General features: G+C 42.3%; 1 protein-coding gene and 1 long non-coding RNA gene across 4 annotated transcripts in view; one reads left to right on the forward strand and one right to left on the reverse strand.

Annotated features, from left to right (window-relative positions):
- LOC124850994 overlaps positions 1 to 4,522 on the reverse strand; it is a 216,318-nt gene extending 211,796 nt beyond the window's left edge. For both annotated transcript variants that reach the window (XR_007032112.1, XR_007032113.1), the window contains exon 1: positions 4,295 to 4,522. This is a non-coding gene — a long non-coding RNA (uncharacterized LOC124850994). The remainder of the gene's footprint in view (positions 1 to 4,294) is intronic.
- The window catches only part of LOC118282767 (receptor tyrosine-protein kinase erbB-4-like), a 251,138-nt gene that overhangs the window by 219,840 nt on the left and 8,110 nt on the right, over positions 1 to 23,188 (forward strand). For both annotated transcript variants that reach the window (XM_035604147.2, XM_035604148.2), the window contains exons 21-26: positions 14,367 to 14,522; positions 15,550 to 15,625; positions 17,374 to 17,520; positions 19,448 to 19,545; positions 19,951 to 20,121; positions 21,824 to 22,073. In XM_035604147.2, coding sequence (XP_035460040.2) covers positions 14,367 to 14,522; positions 15,550 to 15,625; positions 17,374 to 17,520; positions 19,448 to 19,545; positions 19,951 to 20,121; positions 21,824 to 22,073 — 898 coding nt within the window. The remainder of the gene's footprint in view (positions 1 to 14,366; positions 14,523 to 15,549; positions 15,626 to 17,373; positions 17,521 to 19,447; positions 19,546 to 19,950; positions 20,122 to 21,823; positions 22,074 to 23,188) is intronic.

The following is a 23,188-nucleotide window of genomic DNA, read 5'->3' on the forward strand; positions in this document are numbered from 1 at the left end:
TGGCTTCCCCTGACTCTGTCCAGAGTTAAATTCCAATATGAATATTGTGAATGTTTTGTAAACTTGTATACAACGACAAGCTGCACAATCTACAGTACGTGCATTTTTTTTTTTTACTATAGGCTGGAACTAAGACACTGCACACACCTCTACATCCCATTAAACATTTGCATTTACTAGGTAGTAACTCCTTAAAAAAACACAGAGTTGTGCACAGTTTCAGGCCCAATCTGTGGGCAACCTCGCGGATCAAATCAGGCGGAGTTGATGTTTACTCGAGAGGTGTCTCAGCAGTGTGTTTCAACACTCCCACCCCTTCGCAAACAACCCGAGGCAATCTCCACACACTCCCTCACTGGAAAGCACAAACAGATTTGGCTGCCTACACTCCAACACAAGCAGACGGATGGCTCACCAGATAGGGAGGGTGTCCCATCCCTGGAAGATGGAAAGAAATTAGAAGTAAAAAAAAACACGTATCCTCTAAATAGCTGCCGTCTCTCACAGTCTCCGACCTGAGTCAGCGACTGACTCAGAACCACTGCCGCTTGCAGTGTGCCAGACACACAAGCTGTACCAACGTGATTAAGGACATAAAGAATGTCACAACGCAGCACTGCTGGCAGAACATTTCATTTCTCTTCAGAAAATTATCACATCAAGTTATCACAAGCCAAGACAGTTATTGGTCAGATGGAAAACCTTACAAGACAATAAATGTATTGAACTGATCCAAAGGGCAAACGGTCAAAACCTCTCCTCCAGACAATAGACGAAAAATTCTAGTTCTTCTTCCAGTAAAATTATGAAAAGCACACGTAACACAATATTTTACTGACAACAGGAATCAACATTATTTGCCTCCCGATTAAGGCTGGCCTACATACAGCTAAATACACACTGTCACAAAAATACGAATGCCTAATTTTATTCAATCATAAAATACCTATTTGCCTTAAATAATGTTTATCCGGCAGGAGGAATCATTGCATTCTGCATTGTGGCCTAAACATTAATGGCAAGAATTTACTGAAAAAACTAAAAGCTAAGAAAATTGGAGATTTTCTCTCTATAACCATCGCATGCTCAGACACAGATTCTTCTACCTGCCACCCCACTGAAAAAGCCTTTCCATTAAATGAACACTGTGACAAACCAACAAAACAACTCCATATCAGCAAAAAAGTAACTGAAACCTAACTCTCCACTTTGCCTCAGTGTGAGAAAACACTCCACCATTTTGCCGGTGGACTAAATTCACAAAAAGATCATTTAAAATGTATACTCAGATTAAATGAATAACACGTTTCTTCTTTCATACTTGATCTCCATGAGAATGATTCCCATGAGTGCACTAGTGCTGTCTAAATCTTTTTTTTTTAAATAGTGTTGCAAAAAAGTAAGAACCCAAATGCGATTTGTTCAAACTATATAAACCCAGCCATACATAACCTAATCCTCGAGCGTGGACATTTGTGTATCGACATTTGTGTTGCCTCTGCTGCCTCGCGGTGACAGGTTCACATGCAAAATCAGATTTGTCATGTTGCTGCGAGGCGGGGGCATATTTAAAAGGCAGTAAACCAGCTTCACTTTCAAACTCGGTGTTTCCATGTTTGGTGTTAAATTTAAAAAAGCTGAGGGACTTTTTTTTTTTCTTCCAACATTAAAGTCGGCACACAGTTTGGCACCGCGCGCTAGTTTTTCTTAATTTAGAGTTAACAAAGAGTAGCAGCCGCTCAGACAATACCACAAGAGCAGCGTGACAGATCAGCATGGACTGCTTGTGCTTTGTCCTACAAGATTCCCTTTGCAGAACTGCACAACACAGCTTGATAAGGAACAGCACATCTAGTCGGTAGTTCTAACAGATGGGATCTGACACTTCCTATGCCAGAACATTGAACGTGTCTTCAGTTTAGTAAAATCACAAAAAAAAAAATGGAGTGACAGTGGGAGTGTTTCACCTTTGAAATTGAAATGAAGTCTGTGGCAGACAGTCCACAGGGCAGAGAGGGGAAGAAAGGACAGAAGAGGAGGGTGGAAAATCTCTAAACTCATTCCCTATTGACCAAAACAACTGTTGATCGAATACCAGACGGCTTCTCTCCTTCAGAGGTTCGATACAAATGTCGCAGTCATTGCCTTTGAGAGGTTGAGGTCCTTTTGGCCGCGCTGCTTGGCGGCGAACGTAGGGTCAACGCCTAAAATCTGTTTTTCACGTGCTATTTGTTACTTCTGATGATTGTTCTGTGCACATCAGGAACAATTGAGTAAATAAACAAAGCAACTTCCTTAATTAATTACTTTTTTCACTGCAAAAAAGTGCATTTGTATTAGTCGGGTTTTTCTTTTTTACATCATGCCCATGCTTTAATGAAACAAATGGTGTCAAGGTGGGAGTTGTAAAGACAAATGCACGAACACTTACTATACACATATACTCAGCTGGTATTTCATGCCAAGGCAAAGCCAATGCAGCCTAACCGCAGCCCTCCTATAAACCTACCATGTCAAGCCGACAACAAAACAAGATAAAAACCATAGGATTAATCATTCAAACGGACCGCATGTCATCATTATCACAGTATTTTTCTTTGTCTGTTATTAGTTTGTCATTGCTTTGATTAGCAAGCTTTGCTCCCTCTGTTGTGATTGACCGTTTTTGCCAATTACAGGCTGCTGTAATTGAAGAGGACACACATTATTGGGTCCGTGCCAGAGAGCCGATTGTTTTTCGGCTGCCGACGGTTACTGACCGGTCCTCCGCGCGACACTCGGAGAACGGTATTTTCCGCTGCGTGTACTCACTGGGCAAAGAGAGGAAGAGAAAAAAAACAGACTAGTCAGACTAAAAAAAGAGAACGGGCAAGACGGAGAAGGATAGTGGCAGATCACACCACGCCAAGTGCATTAACATATCCATCTGGTGTCTCATTCTTCCTACTCTCCCACTCAACCCGTTGGGCCCCTGTTGCCCCCATCACTGGGCCAGGGTGGGCCCTTCCAGGACAAGGTCATGTTGTTGGCGTATGTTATGATTCCGCCACCTGATCCCGAAGGTGCCCGCGGGGACCTGGCAGGCCGGCATGCTGGCAGGGCGGCAGTACCGACTCTGTGGTAGTGGTAAAAACTGACAGAAAGCAAAGGCTGGACCGTGCAATCTGGGTCCCACACTCACCAAGGAACACCTTTCTGTGCACTTTGCTTTCTTCTATCACTCTTTGCAACTTGCCACAAACCACGAGGTTGGTATTGTCAACATCCTGACCACTGACATGTGAGTTTAAGTCCCTGCAGTCTGATAGGCGGGCTCTATGCAGGTCAGCGATAACTAAGTGTTCCACACTTTGTAATGTTGTTTGTTTGACAGACAGGCAAGCACATAGATGGAAGAGAAGCCATTCAGTGGAAATACTGAAAGGTGTAAAAGCAAGAAAAGAAAATTCATCACAACAAAGTGGCAGAAAAACGCAGGATATTATATAATTCATTGTGTTAAACCTCTAGAAGTTGTTTCTTTTGAGTCCAAGCGTTGTTGTGTTCTTATCAGTAAAGTAGAGAGGAAAAAAAACAAGGATTTTTCATGAATTTAAATCACATCAGTGGAAATTCTCCTCCATCTGTTGCCCTGAATGAACATTGAATCAGTCGCTCTACATTCTGCATCATTTCCCGCTCTTTTGAATTGAACTTAACTTGGGGTTAAGTGAACTGATGTCCCCGGAGAGACAAAGACAGAAAGATGAAGCGCGAGTTGCTGAGGCAAACCGCTTTCCTCACAACTGTCTAGCCTTTCATTCTGACCTATATGATTCGGTGAATGAAGGGAAAGTTGAATGTACATTTGCCGAGCGTTTGCATTTTCCGGCCCTCATCACATGTACATCTGCTCCTTCAGCCATGTGTCCTTTGATTATTCGGTCATTAACTGTGCTGCTCCGAACGCCCTATCCTTCTCCCAACCCCACCGGAAACCCTCCCGCACCATGGATGGTTTCAACATTGAGGTCCCGTCCCTTCCTTGCAAAATAATATACACACTCAAGCACATGGTGTGTGGTGAGGGACAATGGCAGTAGAACATTGTGGCCTGTTAGGGTCTTCTTTGTGAAGCTCTCTCTGGACAAGATTGTTCACTACATTTCTCAGGTGAAGCTCAAACATTCAAACGGAAGCATTTCTGAATCTGGATATTCATGGCCATCGCAGGCAACCTGCTTTTAACCCCCCCGCGGAGCATCATGTTCTAAAAGTCCTCATCACATTTGATCAGTTCATGCCAGCAACTCACGGTTTGTTTTTCCGACGAGATGCCCAACACCTGCGCCGCTCCAGGCTTCCTTTCGATCGTGGCCCCTTTCAGAAGAGTTGTGGTGCGGCCTGGATCTTCAGTGTCCCTCCGGAGGCTTTGTACAACATGTCCATGATGATTAATCCAACATTGAATGACTTTGATGATCATTTTGATCCCGTTTGTCAAGACGTAAAAGACTACTGTTGTTGTAAGTGGACTTCTAGTCGTCCATTTTTAGATCCACTTCGACCAATCATTGATACAGATTTGTACCAATCAGACGCTGTGTTGTTGACTGGTCCAAAATTTTGAAGAAAGACAAAGATTTAACACTGAAAACAGGACCTCTCACTCTGACCTGTTTACTCCTAATACTACTACTGACACTCCTCTGTGTCACTGCAGACAGGAACTGCTTTGCAGAATGCCACAAGTGACTTTTTTTGGTTGAAAAACCAAAGGACTTATTTGTAGAAAGATGAACATAACTTTTGATTTGCATTAGTTAGAATGTTTTGGATTTTTTTTATCTTATAACCCAGGCTTGGAAGAACAGCTTTCAGAAAAGGAAAGATCTTCATCATTGTTGCTTGGTGTGTCATTATAATAGATTTCTGTGAGATTCAATTTCCGTTTAGTTTTTTTTCTTTTGTCTCTATGGTCATACAACTATTTATAGTTCAGAGGGTTTTATAGTGAAACTTAAACATGTCCTGTCTCATGATATCAAACACCTGGAGACGTGCTTACTTACTCAATATTCATGACTTCAGATTCAGCCGGTGGAAGATTCCTTTTAAAATTCCCAGTCATATTTACTTTGTAGTGACGAGTACAAGTGACCGTAGTTTGCATCTACATGAATTATTATCACCATGAATCCCATGGATGCAGGGCATTATTTCGTGTTGAGGCCAACAATTCTGATTTTGGCAGACAAGAAAGCCACAGCGCATTTAAAAATCCTCACCTAAAGCAGTTTTAAACAAGTCTATCTTTATTTGCATTGCTGTCCTGTTTTTTTCTTTATGTGTGTCTGCCTGAGCATTTCTCCCAGTCCCTTCTTCTGTGGGTGGTGAGGTCAGAGAATTATCTTCATGCATTCATTCATAAGATCCAGCTGGATGAAAGGCTTCAAAAGTATTAGCTCAACTCTTCTCTGAAGGATAAGGGGGCTGGATGCTTTCCTCGTGTTGACTTTCTCAGGTTCTTCGTTTTTTCCTTACTTCACTTCATTCAAACGAGCATTGACGTGAGCATCGGTTCTACTTATTATTTAAAAAATGTACAATGACTAGCATGTATAAAATAGAATAACATTACACATCCCTTCATAGCTAAAATGCTTACGTCCATAAAATATGTACTTAAACTGCATAGTATTTTTATGCTGACCAAGATTCCATAGGGTAAAAATAAATTTATTCCCAAATGTTTTTTTTTTGTTTTTTTTAAAGCCTGACTGGAAACAACTACAGATTTTGTGGCTGATTCTGGAGCATCCACTCACATTCATGAGCCAAACTGGGTTTGGATTCTGACTCGAGTGTTTGGATGCAGCAGAGACGAATTGTCTGACAGCAGGGTTGTTCACTTAAAAAAATCAACAGCCGTGGCCAAGCGAGGTCATCCCCTGCTCAGCTGCCACAGTGACAGCAACAGCGAAGAGGTTGAATCCCATTTAGAGTGATGCCTGCTTGACAGCCCCTTAGCAACACTGTGGATACCCTCCCTCCCTCCCTCCCAATCCCATCCTCATGTCCCACACAGGAAAAAAACAGACAATCTCTTCTTTCAAATCAGTTAATATTTCTTTAAAATAAACAGACATCTGCCAGTGGGGTTTTTTTCCCCCAGGGTCACCAAAAGTGTCCTTGAATTATTTGCATTGTCTGAACATTATTCATTGTAATATCGGTAAAATAATTGAATTTTTGCTGTAACGGTATTCACGATTTATTAATTCAGCAACATGCAATAATCTTGCATATCTTGCAGGTCTTAATAGTTGCACACATCATCCCTGTTGTAATTTCTCTCTCTCTCTCTCTGCTTGAACAAACTCATCTTAAATCATTTCTAATTACAGCATTCCAACTCTCTGTCTCTGTCAGGGCATAGGTGAGAGAATTGATATAATAGGTCACTGGGTGAGTAAATACCTCGACTTTACTCCATCTGGCATTTGAATTGCTTCTCTAACCCTTTTTTATTAATCTGGCCCAGAGGAAGCAGCGATAGAGTGAAGAGAGACTTACTTCTACATAAAGATTCAGCTTGATGGCTCAGAGGCATCCATGAACGCTTTGTGCACAGTTGAAGATTGTCTGGGTACGTGTGCGTGCGTGTGTGTGTGCGTGCGTGCGTGTGTGTGTGTGTGTAATAATACTATAAAGACCACTTGCTGTTTTTAGCTGCAGATCATATTTACATACAGATTTTCTGGGTATGCAGAGAGCTCAGAACGCAGCACTGGGTGATATAGAAAAACGCTTCCTTTTCGGAGATGGCGTAGGTCAGACTATTGCAAATATTGCATTTCTCACCATATTTCTGATATTTCCAAAGGTCACAAATCATTTGACTAGAGAAGCAAGGACAGACAGAGTCACAACAGACTGACATTATACATTAATTCCAATACATAAAGCAATTTGAAAAGTATTCCCGCATTTGCAAGAGTGGCTGATCTGATAAACCATATTCACGGTTGCGCACACTGCTTTAAGATGATGAACCATCTTTATTCATCTTCTTCTGTAACCAGTACGAGTGGTTTTGACCCGAGTATGAATTAAAAGTGATGACTGCATATTGCACCAGTAGCGTTACACTCATGAGGATGTTTGTGTGCTCAGAGAGGAGGGATAAACCCTACTCCATGCGGTAGATATGGTGGAGCCATCCGCACCAAGCATTCATCAGAGGGAATAAATGTATATGGACAAGGTTTCCTCTCACACTGTGCTAACCCATTCTGAGCACAGACAAATTGTTCATATTCAAACTGCTCCCTAATGTCATTTTCTAAATCCATTATGACATGGGAGCTCAAAATGAAATGAAAGTCACCGCTTTCATCATTATTGTGTTATCAGCCCCCCGAACACCCACCCCCCTTCCCCCTCACTTTCTCCTCCACATTGTCGTGATTTGTTTCCCCTCATTCCTTAAACAGTGGTACACCTTCTCCCATGCCTGCTGGGATCTTTTTATATCCAAACCATACATTAAACATGTGCTACGTCAAACAGATGCGGCAATGTTGTCACGAGGCTCCAATAAAACGGCCCGATTATTCACAATATGAAAGCAGAAACAGAGGCACCCAAACATCCTGTGCCCTCCAGAAATAATGGCATTCCAGCTAAAATGAGCCAAAGAGGCTCTGTCATAAAAAAAAAGAAAAAACAGCACAGATGAGTCATGTTTTCTTGCTGTTGAGTGTTCGGTGCTCAGAATCAAATGGCTCTAATTCACAGAGGGTCTTTTTATGAATTACATTTCTTTTTTTTTACAGAGCCTGGTATCCCTCACTTGGATGGAGAAGCATCGTTTTATTATTTAATGCAAAAAAAGACGTAGACGTAATTACCGAGTGTTCATATTAACTACTGAAGATAATGTGTGGGAGAGATAAACTTTGACTTTGGTGTAATTGGCACCCACATACACTGCCTACCTCTGTGGCGGACTATAGCTGTGGGAAAATGAAGAGACAGCCTAACAAAACAGTGAGAAGATTGATGCCACGTACGGAGTCTAGAATGGGGGGCGGGGGGGCACAGCTAGCTGGGTTTTGGTTTTTACATAGAGCTATTTGCTTTGTGACTGTAGACGGGCACATGGATTTCAGGCTGCGTCCCAGCACACAGCGGTACAAACTAAACAGACGTGAAACAACAGGTCAATGTAAGTATATCCTGATATGTATGAAATCAGATTTCTGCCATGATGGAATCAGTCGTGCGACGCTCATTCGCACGTCACCAGACATAAGCCACATGCTATTTTTTTCCCCTAAATGTTGTTTTCACGCTCCTACTACTGTACTTCTACTACTACTAACGATAATGGCAATGATAATAGGCATCATCGTAACTGTCTTAATCATAAGTACAGGTGAGGTAATACACCGTGATAAATATAATGTTCATGATACGCCGTCATGTTAAATAATGCTGACATGAAAAAGCATCACTCACTCAGTCTGTCTCCATGACTCCGGAGGACATCACTTTGATTAACATTCATTTCCCGGAGACCTTAACCTTAACCCCAAGTGCGACTTACCTTCTCCCTAGCCTTAACATTACCCTAACCTTAAAATGTGTCTTCACTTTAAAATGTTACGATTTACGCTGTTGGGACTCGCCTCTCTCTTCATGGTGGAGACAAGTCCCCATAATGTGACTGTGTAAACAGATTTAGGTCCCCACAACATGAGTAATAGAGTATGCAGACGACACACTCCCTCTGCCTCTCTCTCTCCGTAAAGACGGAGTACACACAAGAGATTTATAGAGCCTCTGTAGGATGTTCAATCTCATTAGAAGTGTTTCCTCATGAATAACATTGCATCAGGATGAATCGCTTGATTATAGATTTCTGTGTGTGTTTGCCGCCCGCGTGTGTTGACAGCTTCCTGTGAGCGTGTGCGTGCGTGCGTGCGTGCGTGTGTGCGTGCGTGTGTGTGTTCCTATCTTCACTGGGATGAACAACAGTGGAAAGTGCCAGTGAGTGAAAAATGGGTGCCACCTCTCCTCACTCTCCTCCTACTGATTTAATCTCCAGCCCTTTGCCATTCGCCGCCAAATCTGTCTTCACAAAACACATCGGGCGACAATCCTGTCCACTCAGGTTTTGTTCTCACGACTCTTTGGAATAAGCATAAATAACCAAGGAGGGAGGTCAGAATTTTTTTCCTCAGCAAGCAGTAATTCTTTTGATGGGTGAGAGGGCAGCGAACCACCCTGGATCCCGCAGCACATACGTGCTATCCACTTCCCACTTTCTTATATACATATATATGAGAATTTATTCACCATTATTTGAACAAAAGAATTACCCTACTGACATTCTTTTCTTTCTTTTTTGACAAACATGCAGTTGGTCGGCAAGAAGAGATCTGCAACTACTGTACCCACCCTTGTGACAAAAGAAATAATCGTAACGATAGACTGAATGAAATATGTGGCTTTTATGAGTTTGACATAGTATTTAGTTCATGCAGTTCAGTCAATCTATGAAAATCTGTCTCAGTCTCTCGGAGGCAGAACAACAAAAATAAGCTCTTTGTCACAACTTCATCCTAACAAAGTAGCACTGCTAGTTATAACTTTATTTTCCTGAAATGTTGTGAATCAAAGCCTCGGTACTGTGTTTCTTGCATTGAGAATCTTTTTTTTCTTCTTCTTCCCCGGCTTACATTTCCATGTAAAAGCTCCGTGTGCAGGGTGTAGGGCACAGGCCTGGTCCCCGCTGACTGGACAGCAGCCCTCGTCTGGAGGTGCGATCGTAGACAGAGTCTGTGTGAAGCCCGTGGATTTCCTCTGCTGGTAGACTTACCTGAAATACAGCTCCTTCAGCTGGCAGCTCTCCGACTGTCGCATCCAGGTTTGCTGCAGTCACAAACCTCTGGCAGTGAGTTGTTCTTTTCATGTCCACGTGGGAGGTCAGCAAATGAGAGCAAGCGAGTCGAAAAAATAAAGTAAAATCAGAGAGTGTGTTCCTCATGCACGTCTGCAGCCACTTCCCACACTGCACACTTCCATCACCTCCCCCACGCGGTCTCATTGTGCTGGCAAATTGCAATTCATGGGTTGCCATGCCATCCATTCTCCTTCCACTGTTTAATTGTCTCGAAAATTGAGGAGATTACCGGGCGCGATTTATGTACAAATAAGAATCTGTCAGAAACCTGGCAGTGTATAGCATGACATACACACACACACACACACACACACACACACACACACACACACACACACACACACACACACACACACACACACACACACACACACACACGTAGACATGATGATTTGGGAGCTGTAAGCAATGGCCAGCATGGGATTACCTCAAATCCCAACCTTCGTCCTTTTCAATTCCACCTTCTGTGTAGATGTTTCTGAGCAATGCATTCTTACAAGAACTGGACAAAATATTTAAGAGAGAAAGAAATGTCATCACTTGACATGTTTCTATGCTGGTCGGCAAGCTGTCTGTCTGTGACTTTGTGACTATACTTTACTAACATGTATTCCTCCTTGACTCTGAACATTAGGTGACACCGCAGCACACTGAACATCGTTGTACAGAACCGACCCCGTTACGCACAGTTAAATGTTGACCTGACTCACTGGCTTCAAACACACACTGGCTTCACAGTCGCCCGCTTTAAAACTCATCCAGATTGTATTTCTAGGAGGACCTACAGGATGGCTGGTCTGAGGTTATAAGCTTTTGTGCGTAATGTACAATCCAAGTATCCACCGTAACGTCACGCACTGGTTTGTCCCCCCACGTGTCACCATGCACTGACTGGACGGTACTAGTCGTCAATCATGCTGTGCTTTGTCGTCTATTCTACTCTAAATGGGGACATCATTTACACAATGAACATCATGCTGTATTGAAGAAGACTTGCAACTAGAGATTTCAAACCATAAACTCCTCCGGCAAAATGTTTACTGACATTATAAATCCATAGAAATGTAGAGCCTCTTTTTTCCAGAGACTTCTGTAGAAACAGGCGGAGTCGCCCTCTGCTGGTCATTCCAGGGAATACAGGCTTCAGGCACTTCCATATTGCCTTCAATTTCTGAACCCGGTGACTAAGTCCATCTTTATATATGATATCTATGGTATCACTGTCCCATTCTCTCAGTCAGTCAGCTCCCACTGGCTTCTGATGTAGACACAGTGAAGGAGAGAGTGAGAGAGTAGGGGAGAGACAGTGAATGCTCCATTCAGCCAAACCAGAGAAACCTGCTGCTCGAGGCACATGTGAGATAATATAGCTAGATGTTTAATTCAGCTGCACCAATATTTGTTCCTATTTTCTTTTTTTTTCCCATTCTGATTTATTTGACCAGCTGTCCATCCATATTGATTTCATGGTTCCTGTGCCAGTACCCTTGAGTCAATATGAACATGGTTTGTTTTTTTTACCTGTCGCACATCATTTTTGTGGGTTGCCCATCATAATGTTCATTTGTCTTCAAACTTTTTGGCGATCAACACGTGGTCATTGTTGTGTGGTTGCTGGAAATGGTTATATATTTGTAATTTGTACCGTACAGCAGCCGAGTTAATATTTGTCTCACAAGTGATTGATGAGCCTGTTCAAAGATTCATACAAGCAAACATGAGCGGCAGTTGAATAAACTGTCAATTACTGGCTGCCTGAACACCACACGTTAGGCAAGAGAGCGCTGTACACTTCACCGGGTTTCCTGATCCCGTCAATCACAGACGGCACGTTTTGCGTTGGCGCTTCAGGTCCGGCACTGCCTCTCTCTGAAATGACCGACCAACACCAGTGTTGTATATGCAACGGCTGAGTGTTCAACCAATTAACAGACATGCGGAAAAAAGAAATGAAAACTGTTTTCACGGCTGCTCATCTCCCAATGCATCATGCCACAGAAAGCTGATGAATTTTGCTTTCTGTTGGTAGCCTGTGGCATATTTGTCCATCCATCCTCTCAGTCGGACAGGGCGGAATAATGAGGTGAAATGTAGAACCAACGGTGTTTAAATTACAAGGTGGTAACTAGTCTTGACTAACTTAACTCACTTTTTTCGGACTGAATTTCCTACCATGATGTCGCCGTAGCCCCCTACCAACATGTCTTTGTTGATACAACCCACAGGAAAATCACCTGAAAGCTAACTTCCTCCTTTGCTTCTCTCATATAAGCGGCTTGCACGGCACGACTCACTGTCGATCTCCCCAGTCCGCGCACTAAGTGTATGTGATTGTTGAGGAGGAGTGTTCCAGTTGGGTAACGTAGATAGTGTGTGAAAAACCAAACCTCCGTGCCACCTCTCCCGCCTCAGTCCCATGCAGTACTTCGATTAACAATCGGGCCTATTTTTGGATCTACAAAGAAAAGGTTTAATTAGTTAAGAATGAATAGTGAATGAGTCTGTGACAATCACTTCCTTTCAGTTAGGTCATGTAGTGAACAGCAAATGAAAACGGTTTTCTGCTTGTGGGTCTTGTATGTTTCTCGAATTCCCTACCAGCTTGATGTGAATGGTCTTCCTTTAGTTCTGCTGTGAACCCTGTTTCCAATTTCCCAACAAATACATACACACACACACACACACACACACACACACACACACACACACGCAGTCATATCTACATGTGAGCTGCATGCGGGAGTTCGTGTGTAAATGTGCAGGTGTGTGCTGAAACCACACGTTCTCTTCTGGTAGGGAGCGATATGAGGCGCCGTGATTGCAGCCTTACCAATGTAATCCCACCACTAAAACTGTCGTCACTAAAACCCACGTATCCACGCTCCTCCTCAGCTCTCCTCCTCCTTCCACTCCGCCTTTTACTCCGGCCGACTCCGGCTAAATCCAATTTGTTATGGTTTCAAATAAGGCCCTGTTTTTTCTTACCCTCTTGCCACAACAAAGTGGTTTCCTGTCATTTCTTGCCCAGTTCGAAACAGTTTCTTCCCCTCTGCCTTTCTTTCTCCTCAGGTCCACTCCTGCGGTGACGCACAATGGTCACAACATGCCGCAACTGAAAATCCTTTACCTAAACAACCCAACAGAGATGATATCTTGCAGCTTGCCATTTTGTGTCAAACCGAACTTTTCCATCGGCTTCTGTGGCGATACAAATTATGATACCCACTCTATTGTGAGCGTCTGTGCGTCGGGCTGTGTTAATGTGTGATATGGTTTGATATTTTCGAAGGCTGAGGCAAATGGTTTTGAATTCATGCTGCAGGTAGAATACAATTTTCTGAATAGTAAATGCAGATTAGACTATTGTGATATGTTAGACACTAAAGAAAAATCTTCTCCTGCCTCCACTGCAAAAACAGCCCCAGTAGAAATAAGCCAAATATTCTTAAATTGATGAAATATTATGCATAAGGCAGACTGGAGTCCTTTAAACGAGTGCAAAACAAATCTAGCCACTCAAAGACGTTAAAACTAGACAACAATGTTTCCCAAGAAGAATAACACTTCATCTGTTAAATGTCTTTTTTTTATTGTAAAGCATTTTGTAACTGTGTTTTGAAAGGTGCTCTATAGATAAATCCAATAATTTGATTGTTTTAGTTATTAGAAATGCATTCATTTGCACTGTCAGGAAACGATGAATAACAAACAAGCATATCCGTCTTTTTCAAGTGTGCCCGTGTGTTCAGTGTCTCAGCTGCAGTCCGTGTTTGATGCTGAAAGTGGCTTTGAGGGGAATCTTTGCCTTTTACCGAAAAATACGGCAATACAGCTCCCTCGAAATCAATATTGTAGATTAAGCGTATGGAACCTTAATCTGAATATGCTGCTTTTTTTTTTTTTTCCTAGGCAGATAATCATCATTAATTAAAGGCGGGACAGGGAGAGAGAGTAGAGGGCTGGTTTCTTAATTGTTCAGTAAATGTATTGCACGAGATGTGTTGCTCCAACACTCCTCTCTTCTGTGGCTCCTGTTTTTAATTGAAAACCTGCCTCTGGGTTTATGCAGCTGTTACTGCATCACCGAGCATTTAGCAATAACGAGGGCTTTTCCACAGTCTAGTTGTTGATTGATGGGAATTTTAACCATGAGAATAACAATGTGCTGGTGGTAATGATGATGACACAAGTAATTATAAAGTATTCTAATGGGGTCTTGGAGGTGGTAGTGATCATAGTGATGATGACGACGATGACGGCGACGATGGTGAAGACAGATGGTGAACGGGAGTCAGATTTGCATGTGTGTAGTGGTGCAGGCTGCTGCATACCGCTGCACGCTGCAGGCCGGCAGATATGTACATTGTAAAAAGAAAAAAGAATTCAGTTTAAGATGAATGCCGTGTGTGTGCTGCAGGGGATGATGTACCTGGAGGAGCGTAGGCTGGTCCACAGGGATCTAGCGGCCCGCAACGTCCTGGTCAAATCCCCCAACCACATCAAGATCACAGACTTTGGCCTGGCTCGTCTGCTGGACGTCAATGAGAAGGAATACAATGCCGACGGCGGAAAGGTAAACGGGTCATTTACGCTATCAGACAAATCATAACACAAAATTGCACGTGAGGGTGGTGGTGACCTTCACGCAAGTGGGTGGAAAAGGGAAAATGTAGAAGGTCATCTCTGCCTATGAAATAAAATTAGATATTTCACTGGTCTCAGACATTAAGTCGCAGAGAGGAATATTACTGTATATCGTTGCAATTGTAATGTTTGCACAGTAGCAGTGCCGCTGGTATTTTCAACCCATACTCTATGTGATCGTGTGTTGTTATCCGCTTTTCCTATCGGCTGTTGGTTATGATTTTTTCTTTTTTTTCGGCTGCTCACTGAGATACAATATTATTGAGTTGCTATTTTGGAACCGCACAATTGACATGCTGTAAAAGACAACAACAACAAACAATAGACATTAGCATTAATTTGGGTTTTATACCCTGAGGGAGGATAGCTCACCACACTTAGCTCACCACAAATGTCAGTGTTACTGACAAACTATGCTGCTCTATTAGACCATTACACTCATTTTTTTTTTTTTTTTGGAACAGAGATCTCAAATCTGTGTAAACAAATACTTCCCCGGGGCTCTCCATAAAACTGACTTACAGCCTCTTCTACAGTACAGTCATTTTTGCTCATCCTTTCCTCCCGACGTATGTTGTTTTCGAACCTTCTTCTCTGATGAAAACAGTAACAGCTCAGAGAAAACGACAGACACACTCCAACCTCCCTCAACCTCCATCAATAGACGTGTTCAATGGAGCAGGCGTTCACATCTAATCACTGTGTTAGGCCACAGCCCCGCCATTTGCCCCAGACATATTCAAATACATACGCTTTAATCAAAACCTGTAGTCCTTTACTGTCCTCAAGAGGGTTTACACAGTAGTGTCTGCCAGAATAGTTCACTGTGTGCTGCCAACAAATGATCCAATTTCAATCCAAACCAGAACTTAGAGACTATTGAAAAAACTATTTTACAGGTGGATGATGCACATATTTAATCTATATTATCACCGTCTTCTGCTTCTTTCTGGCAGATGCCCATCAAGTGGATGGCCTTGGAGTGTATCCATTACAGGAAGTTCACTCATCAGAGTGATGTCTGGAGTTACGGTAATGTTCAAGATGTCCTTGTGGGAACTGTGGGGACTGTGTCTAGTCTTTGAGTGATTTTCCATTTGAGATGACATCACATTACATTCATTTAGCAGAAAGGTACGTCGGAAACGTAAGGTGCATGTCGTCCCAACAAACAACTGTGCAGAAACACAAGTGCTTAAATAGCTGTCATGCCCTGAGCGGTCACGGGGAAAAAGAGGTTCCGATACACTTTATAGTCCATCACTTTATAAACAACATTTCAGCTCTCAGACCTTCATCAGGAAAAGTTCGTAGAGACAAATTAAAAACTGGATGACCAACACATCCCCCAGCTTAATGAAAATAAGATTAGAGAGCCTAATCATTGGTCCTGCAAATTGCACAAGTTGGTGTCATGTTTGGTTGTGCGTTGAAATTTGACAAACAATGTCTGTCACTAGAATTAGCTCTACCATATTAGGCTTAGACAAAATATATATATATATATATATATATATATATATATATATATAATTATATCTCACCTGCAGCAGCGAGTCTCCTCACTGATAGTATAAAACATATCTCATTTTTTTTACCGGTTAAGATTCATGGTTTTTTTTTTTCTTTTAAAGCACAACAACACGCAGTGGCACGAGCTTGGTCCTGCTTAGGCCTTACCATCCAAAAACATGACAGAATATTAAGATGAAGGAACAAGTGCAAAAGTTTTTAGAATGCTGCAGATTGTGGATGAAAGTCATTTAGCGAAGGCGTCTGCCGCTGCTTTGCTTGGAGAGTAAACTCCAGACTAATTGCTATAGCCGGGGCAGAAATGTCTAGCTCTGATAGCTCTGGGGTAACTGTGGAGGATTGTGTCCCCGTCGCTGTGCTGACAAATGAAAGAGGAGAGATAATTTGCCTTGCGTCTTCAACTGCTCGAAACACATGGCAATAAAAAAAATCACTGTAAAATGTGGACAGGGTGATGTACTTACTGATCATTTAACCGATGTTAAAACGGGGCTTTGCAGGCCTCATCATGACAGCAAGATTTAAATCTAAAGACCCTTCACCAGTATCCCTCAGTCTTATGTAATTTGCATTGCTATATTTCCCGTTCAAGTCTACCAATGACTCTTAAAGTCATTTAGAAAGAAAAAGGAAATGCACAAGATGTGTTAAATCAAAGAGAATAATGTGTGTTTGATTAAAAGTATCAGTGTGGTGTAATGCGTTCATGTCCCCAGTGGTCCTCTATGGCCGGAGGCTATTATACTTCCATCTTATTGCGTGCATTGGCTCTGCTTGCCACTCATTAGCTCATTAACAGCACCACGGTTGAGGCTGGAAGTTCAGGCTGCCTGATGACTTTCAAGACTGTGATGAGCTCCTGTCCTCTGTTGAGTCATGTCCTCTCCTCTCTTTTCTCTACGCTTTGTTGTGTTGCGTTCTGTCTCTCGATCTGATCTCATCTGGTCCGTCACATTATTTGCTTTTATTTTTTTTTCTCACTTGTCTTCTTATTTTTCCTCTCCTTTCTTCTTTTTTGCTTGATTTCCCATTTTCTCCTGTCTACTTGCACTATTCTGAATATTTTTCTTTCAATCTCTTTGCTCCTTTCTTCTTAAACCTATCTACACCTCATTTCTCTCATCTTGGTTCTACTCATCTTTTAGCTACTTGTACTTTTCCCTACTTAACTGGTCCTTCTTCTTGTGTTCTCTCTCCTCTGCTTTTCATTTTGATCTCTTCCCATGCATCCCTCGTTTTCTCCTCAGGGGTGACCATCTGGGAGCTGATGACCTTTGGAGGGAAGCCATATGATGGGATTTCCATCAGAGACATCCCAGACCTGCTGGAGAAGGGAGAACGTCTTCCGCAGCCGCCCATCAGCACCATCGATGTCTACATGGTCATGGTCAAATGTAGGTGGAGCCTGCGAGTGGGCAAAATAATAGAATAATTGAGTGCAACAGCACCACAAAAATGACCATCGTCAAGTCTGCATCTTTCTAACAGTCTCAACTCATACAGAATATAAAAGCTAAAAAAAAAAATTTACTTCTATACAGTGTTGCACAAGATTTCCACTTTTTTTAAGCCGACAGTAGTGGATTTTAGGGGTGAGGAGAAGGCCAAATGATTTACAGTTGAAGCAGGGAAACAACTATTATGCTTTTATTGAGTGATTTAAAAAATGCCATTTTAAAGGGTCTCGGTGGTTGAAAGTTCAAATATTACAATTGTAAAGTGGTGCGAAAACCTTTAAAAATGAGAGACTTTTGAAGGACTTATAGGAGAAGATAATTAGCAACTATTATTTTTCCGGCTGGCTGTGATTCCGCGCACCAACATGATGGCCTTACGGGTCAGTCACCGATGTCACGCTGTCAGGCCACCGGGGTCACAGGTGGTGTTGTAACCTCTGGCCACTGCCGCCAGGACAACGACTTGGTGCCAGCGCCACTCTGGCCTTGTCCTCTACTCTCCGAGCCGAAGCCTCTGGCCTTTACTGTCACCTTGGCCCTGACTGAAGCCCTGAACCTGAGCCAACCTGGCAAGCAGACACGCACACGCACGGCAGGGAGAGGGTCGATGTCCCCTGCCCGTTACCTGCCTTTCATTTGCACAGCGCAGAGCCCGTCCACCCAAATACACACACTCCACACGAGGGGCGAATATGTTCTTCCTCATTCTTACTTCGATTTGGGATTCACTGGCAAGAAAAGAAGCAGCGAGAAAAAAGAAGATCCTTTTTACATATGAAATCTCCTGTATCCCTTTGTGTGCCAGCATGTGTGTGTGTGTGTGTGTGTGTGTGTGCGCGTGTGTGTGCGTGTACTCGAGTGTAGAGCTACACGTCTCTCTTTGGATCTCTGCATCTTATTTCCCTGGATACCTCGTCAGGCTCTACTCGGGGGCCAGATCACATGATTGCTTTGGCATTGTAATGATGTGTTCACAGGGAAATTGGCAGAGGAGCACATTACTCCATATGGCCTTCCTGGTGATGAAACAGTGTTTATCTTTAGACTGGAAAAAGTGATTAAAATACAGAGAATGTCGTTTTAAAAAAGAAAATATGTAATTGTTCATTATGGAGCAAATAGGAATGTTTTAAATCACGGAGAACGGCTTAAATGGAGAATCCCCTGAGACATTTAGAAGTGGGAAGCTCATTTGCATCTGTCAGAACGGACATTTTTAATGACAAAAATGTACTGATTCCTTATTAATGTGATCTTGGTTATAGGGATAGTTACATATGCATTATACCAATTGTGTATTCACATGCCTGCATAATTAAAGGTAGACGTGCTGCAGGAGAGGCCTTCTGCACAGTTGCCGCTGTTTGTCATTCAGGATATGAGGATAACATTATGAATTGTCATTCACACATGTGCATGTACTTAAAATTAAAAATATATGTTCCTTCTATAGAGCTCAAATCATCAACATAAAAGTCTAATTACTATGAATGGGATTTCTTTTAATGCAAATAAATAGCACAAAAAATGAGAATGGCACATATATGTGACATGATCTGCAAAGGCAGGAACCTTGACGTGTGAAGAATAATAAGAAGAAGAAAAAGCTGATCTCCAGTGACACATACCCTTTATGTACTGCTCCTTTCAACTCGTCTACAGGTGCTGCTAAGTGATGGGTGTAGATGAGGCTCACTGCTGAGAAAAACACACCAAGAGAAAACTTACCACAATAATTCATGTTTGATTACTTCATATGGTCAAATCTTAAGTCAAAGGCTACGGGAAAAAAATAAATCTATCAATATCTGTGTATTTAGAGTCTCAGATTCAAACACTGACCTTTTCACACACATTTTTTCAGGCTGGATGATTGATGCAGACAGCCGACCGAAGTTCAAGGAGCTGGCGGCAGAGTTCACTCGAATGGCACGTGATCCCCAGAGATACCTTGTCATCCAGGTATGTAAATCTTGATGACTCGTCTCCAAGATCTGGATTAAATATCTTAAAGGGTTACATTAAAGTTAAGCTTTCATCATTAGCAGATGTTAACATAATTATGACATTATAATTGTTTCAAAAATCACGGGAAAATGTCATGCCATTTAAGATTTAAAAGCTGTGAATGTCACAGAAACACTAATATAGTTATTTCATGAATACAATATTATTATTTACTATGACAAATACTGTGACTCTAATGTCAGCATTTGCATGAAATTCCTTTCCATTCAAATAAATTATAATCTCATGATGTTTTGGAGAAGAGCCAAACATCTTGCTCCCCAAGGATAAAATTCTATCTGTGCCTTTCAAATCCCCAAACTACCACACACTCACACACCAAAACACACCCGTTCTCAGGGCGACGATCGCATGAAGCTGCCCAGTCCCAATGACAGCAAGTTCTTCCAGAGCCTCCTGGATGAGGAGGAGCTGGAGGACCTGATGGACGCTGAGGAGTACCTGGTGCCCCACAACTTCAACATTCCACCACTGGCATACACTCCCCGCCCGCGCATGGACTCCAACAAGGTATCTCGTTTTGGGAATATCCCAATTCCTTGAAATGCAGGATGACTTTGCAAGCCACATTTTCGAGTGACCACTGTCAGTCTAGCTGTCGCAGACGTGAATTTTATTAATACCTGTCAGTCACACAATCAGGAAATTGACTCCAGTAGGACGTGTAAAGAAAGGCCTATTTTTTATGATTGCAAATGTGTTCCACCAGCTGAGACAATGCACAGAATGTTTTTTCCTATACTGCACAAAGGCTGCCCAGTTTTATGCATGCTTACACTAAATTAATGAGGTTCTCATATTATTACATATTCAACTTGCTATTTGGTATTGGAGTTTTTTCTTTCTTCGCTAATTGAATGAGAATTGAGTTGCTTATCTTTTCATTCGACATGCACTCTATTACCATTTCACATGCTGTATTTCTCATTCCTATTACCTTTTTCTTCTTTGAGTGTGGCAGCAGAGTCATTAACGTTGGACCACGATGAAGAAGGAGACAATCGAAAGTCTTTCAGATCATTTATAATGTATCTAAAGAGGTGTGAGGATTGGTTTTTCTCGGTGCGCGAGCTGCTGCAGGACTGCCCTGTCCATCCACAAAAGACTGAGATGCTGAAGCTGAACCCACACACCACTCTCAGTTTCACTCTCATCCTCCTCCTGCTCCCCTCTTTCTCTGTCTGTTTTCCTTGGTCTTTCTCCATTGTGTAACTGCAGTAATTGCCTTCTTCAAAACTGGCGTTTACAGCCAGATTCCCTCTGTTCCTCAACTGATCAAATGTCCACCGTCTTTCTTTGGACTTGAATCCATCGCAAAAACCAGTCACACAGCCAGGCAGCTCAGCCATTTTTATTCCAGTATCCCCCTGTGTTGGTGTCAGAATAAAAACGTCCGCTGAATGCCAATGAGAGAAATGACTTCTGTTCCAGTTCTGTTTGGCACATTTCACAAGGGTGAAATCGTATTTATTTGGAAAATATTTGCAAAGTTATCCTCCGCCGATTTTGGGGCTTTACTATAATGATGGAAACTGAATTATTATGATCATTTCATACAGTTACATTGATCCACATTAATAATGTGGATTGTCACCAATGTAATTATTGTGAAAAAACAGAATATAATGTTTACGCATAATTACACATAAATCTTCACTTGCATTGTTGTACATCATAGCAGAAGGGGCTTTTTCTAAATCCACAACCCCTTGCTGGAAAAAAAAAGGGGGAACAAAGATAAATGAGAAAAAAGCTCCCATTGAGGTTCTTTAAATCCCCCCCCCCCCCCCCCCCCCCCCCCCCTTTTATGTTTCAATGAGCGTAGACACAAATGTACACAGCAGGGCAGGGCTGATATGGCTGCAGACTTTGCTGCATGGAGCCTTTTAATTAAAACCCTTTTAATTAAATTGTCCTTGGCAGTCATGCTGCCATATCATTGTTTGGCTCTGCTGTTTGTCTCCCCTGCCTGTCACATTAAAATATTACAGATGAATCCCACATTTTGTGATTCACAACCTTTTTTTGTAGGATGGTACTTTTATTCATTTTCTATTTGTATTTTATCTGTTTGTTTGTTGCGCAACTGTACAACATGAGACCAACTCTTACTTGTATTGGTCTCATGGGCAAATTTATACTCTTGTTATTCGGGCTCACGTTCCAGCAGCTCAGTCCCAAATAAACCCGCTCCTCCGCCCATCCTACCTAGAACCAGTTCAGCTACCAGGACCCCAGTTACAGCATGGAGGACATGCTTGCCACCCTCCCCAGAGTGATCTCTGTTCCACCCGTGTCTGGGAGCTGCCTCCCTCCACAGGACATGGCCTCAGTGGGACAGATTAGCGGTGGATTTGTCCGTGGCCACCAGGACGACCCTCGCTGCAATGGCACCCTGAGGAAGCAGGCCTCCCCACGGTCGAGCACCCTTGGGGCATGCTCAACTCTCATTGGAGGACAAGGTAAAACAGAGTGTTTTCCTGGAGTTACGCAAAACTGACTACAGTAGTAATCTGTGTGTGTGTGTGTGTGTGTGTGTGTGTGTGTGTGTGTGTGTGTGTTTGTGTGTTCCACAGACACAAACACAAAAGGGTTGTTTCACGAAACGTTTACAAAAACTGCCAATTTATGGATGATGTTGAGTTATGTTTTCAGTCATTAGTTGGATATTAGTTTGAGCAGTTGGTTTATAATTTGTGCCATAGCTCATTAATGAAAACCAATTTAAAGTGAGCTTCGTTTCTTTATTAGTGTTGTGCTGTGACTCTTGTAGATGATAATGGAGATGATAACATCTGACTAAGCTTGTATCTAGCAGCAGCTTTTAGGTCTGTTGGAACACACGACAAGATGTTGTATAGGTCCCACACACACACACACACACACACACACACACACACACACACACACACACACACACACACACACACACACACACACACACACACACACACACACACACACACACACACACACACACACACACACACACACAAACAGACACACACACACACACACAAACTCCAGAGTAAATATTTCAGATATCATAACGAATATTTCACTCGATGAACTACATAAGCTGCCGGGAATTGTTTTCTGTGATGTAGTGCATTCATTTTGGATCTGGTTTAGTTTCCTGTAGTGAGGACAAAAAAGAAAAGTAAACATTTTCGATTAAATCACAGGATGTGAATGTAGGTCAGGGCAGGTCGCAGGTAATGCCTTAGCCAACAGCACAAATCATCGAAACTGATGTGCCATACACATCAGACATGCAAGTTGATAAACTGATTTCTGCTCCTAAACACGTTCTGACAAGGGCACTGGGTCGTTGTTATCGTAACACAAGTCGGTCAATCTCTCCTCGACTGAGCAGCACATTTATACCTGCTGTCTTTATTTGTTGGGTTAGGACAAGGATAAATTACTCCTAAATAATCACATATTAATCCATAATTATGAATACACTTGGAGAGTGGTGGCACACAGTGAGAAGGAAAATGAAAGGTTTAGTGTGCGCCATACCAGTGATGGCTCTGTAGAGGCACTGATATTGATCTATGTTTTGTAAAACAGC

This window comes from Scophthalmus maximus, chromosome 14 (assembly GCF_022379125.1).
Source record: "Scophthalmus maximus strain ysfricsl-2021 chromosome 14, ASM2237912v1, whole genome shotgun sequence".
NCBI classification, from domain to species: domain Eukaryota; kingdom Metazoa; phylum Chordata; class Actinopteri; order Pleuronectiformes; family Scophthalmidae; genus Scophthalmus; species Scophthalmus maximus.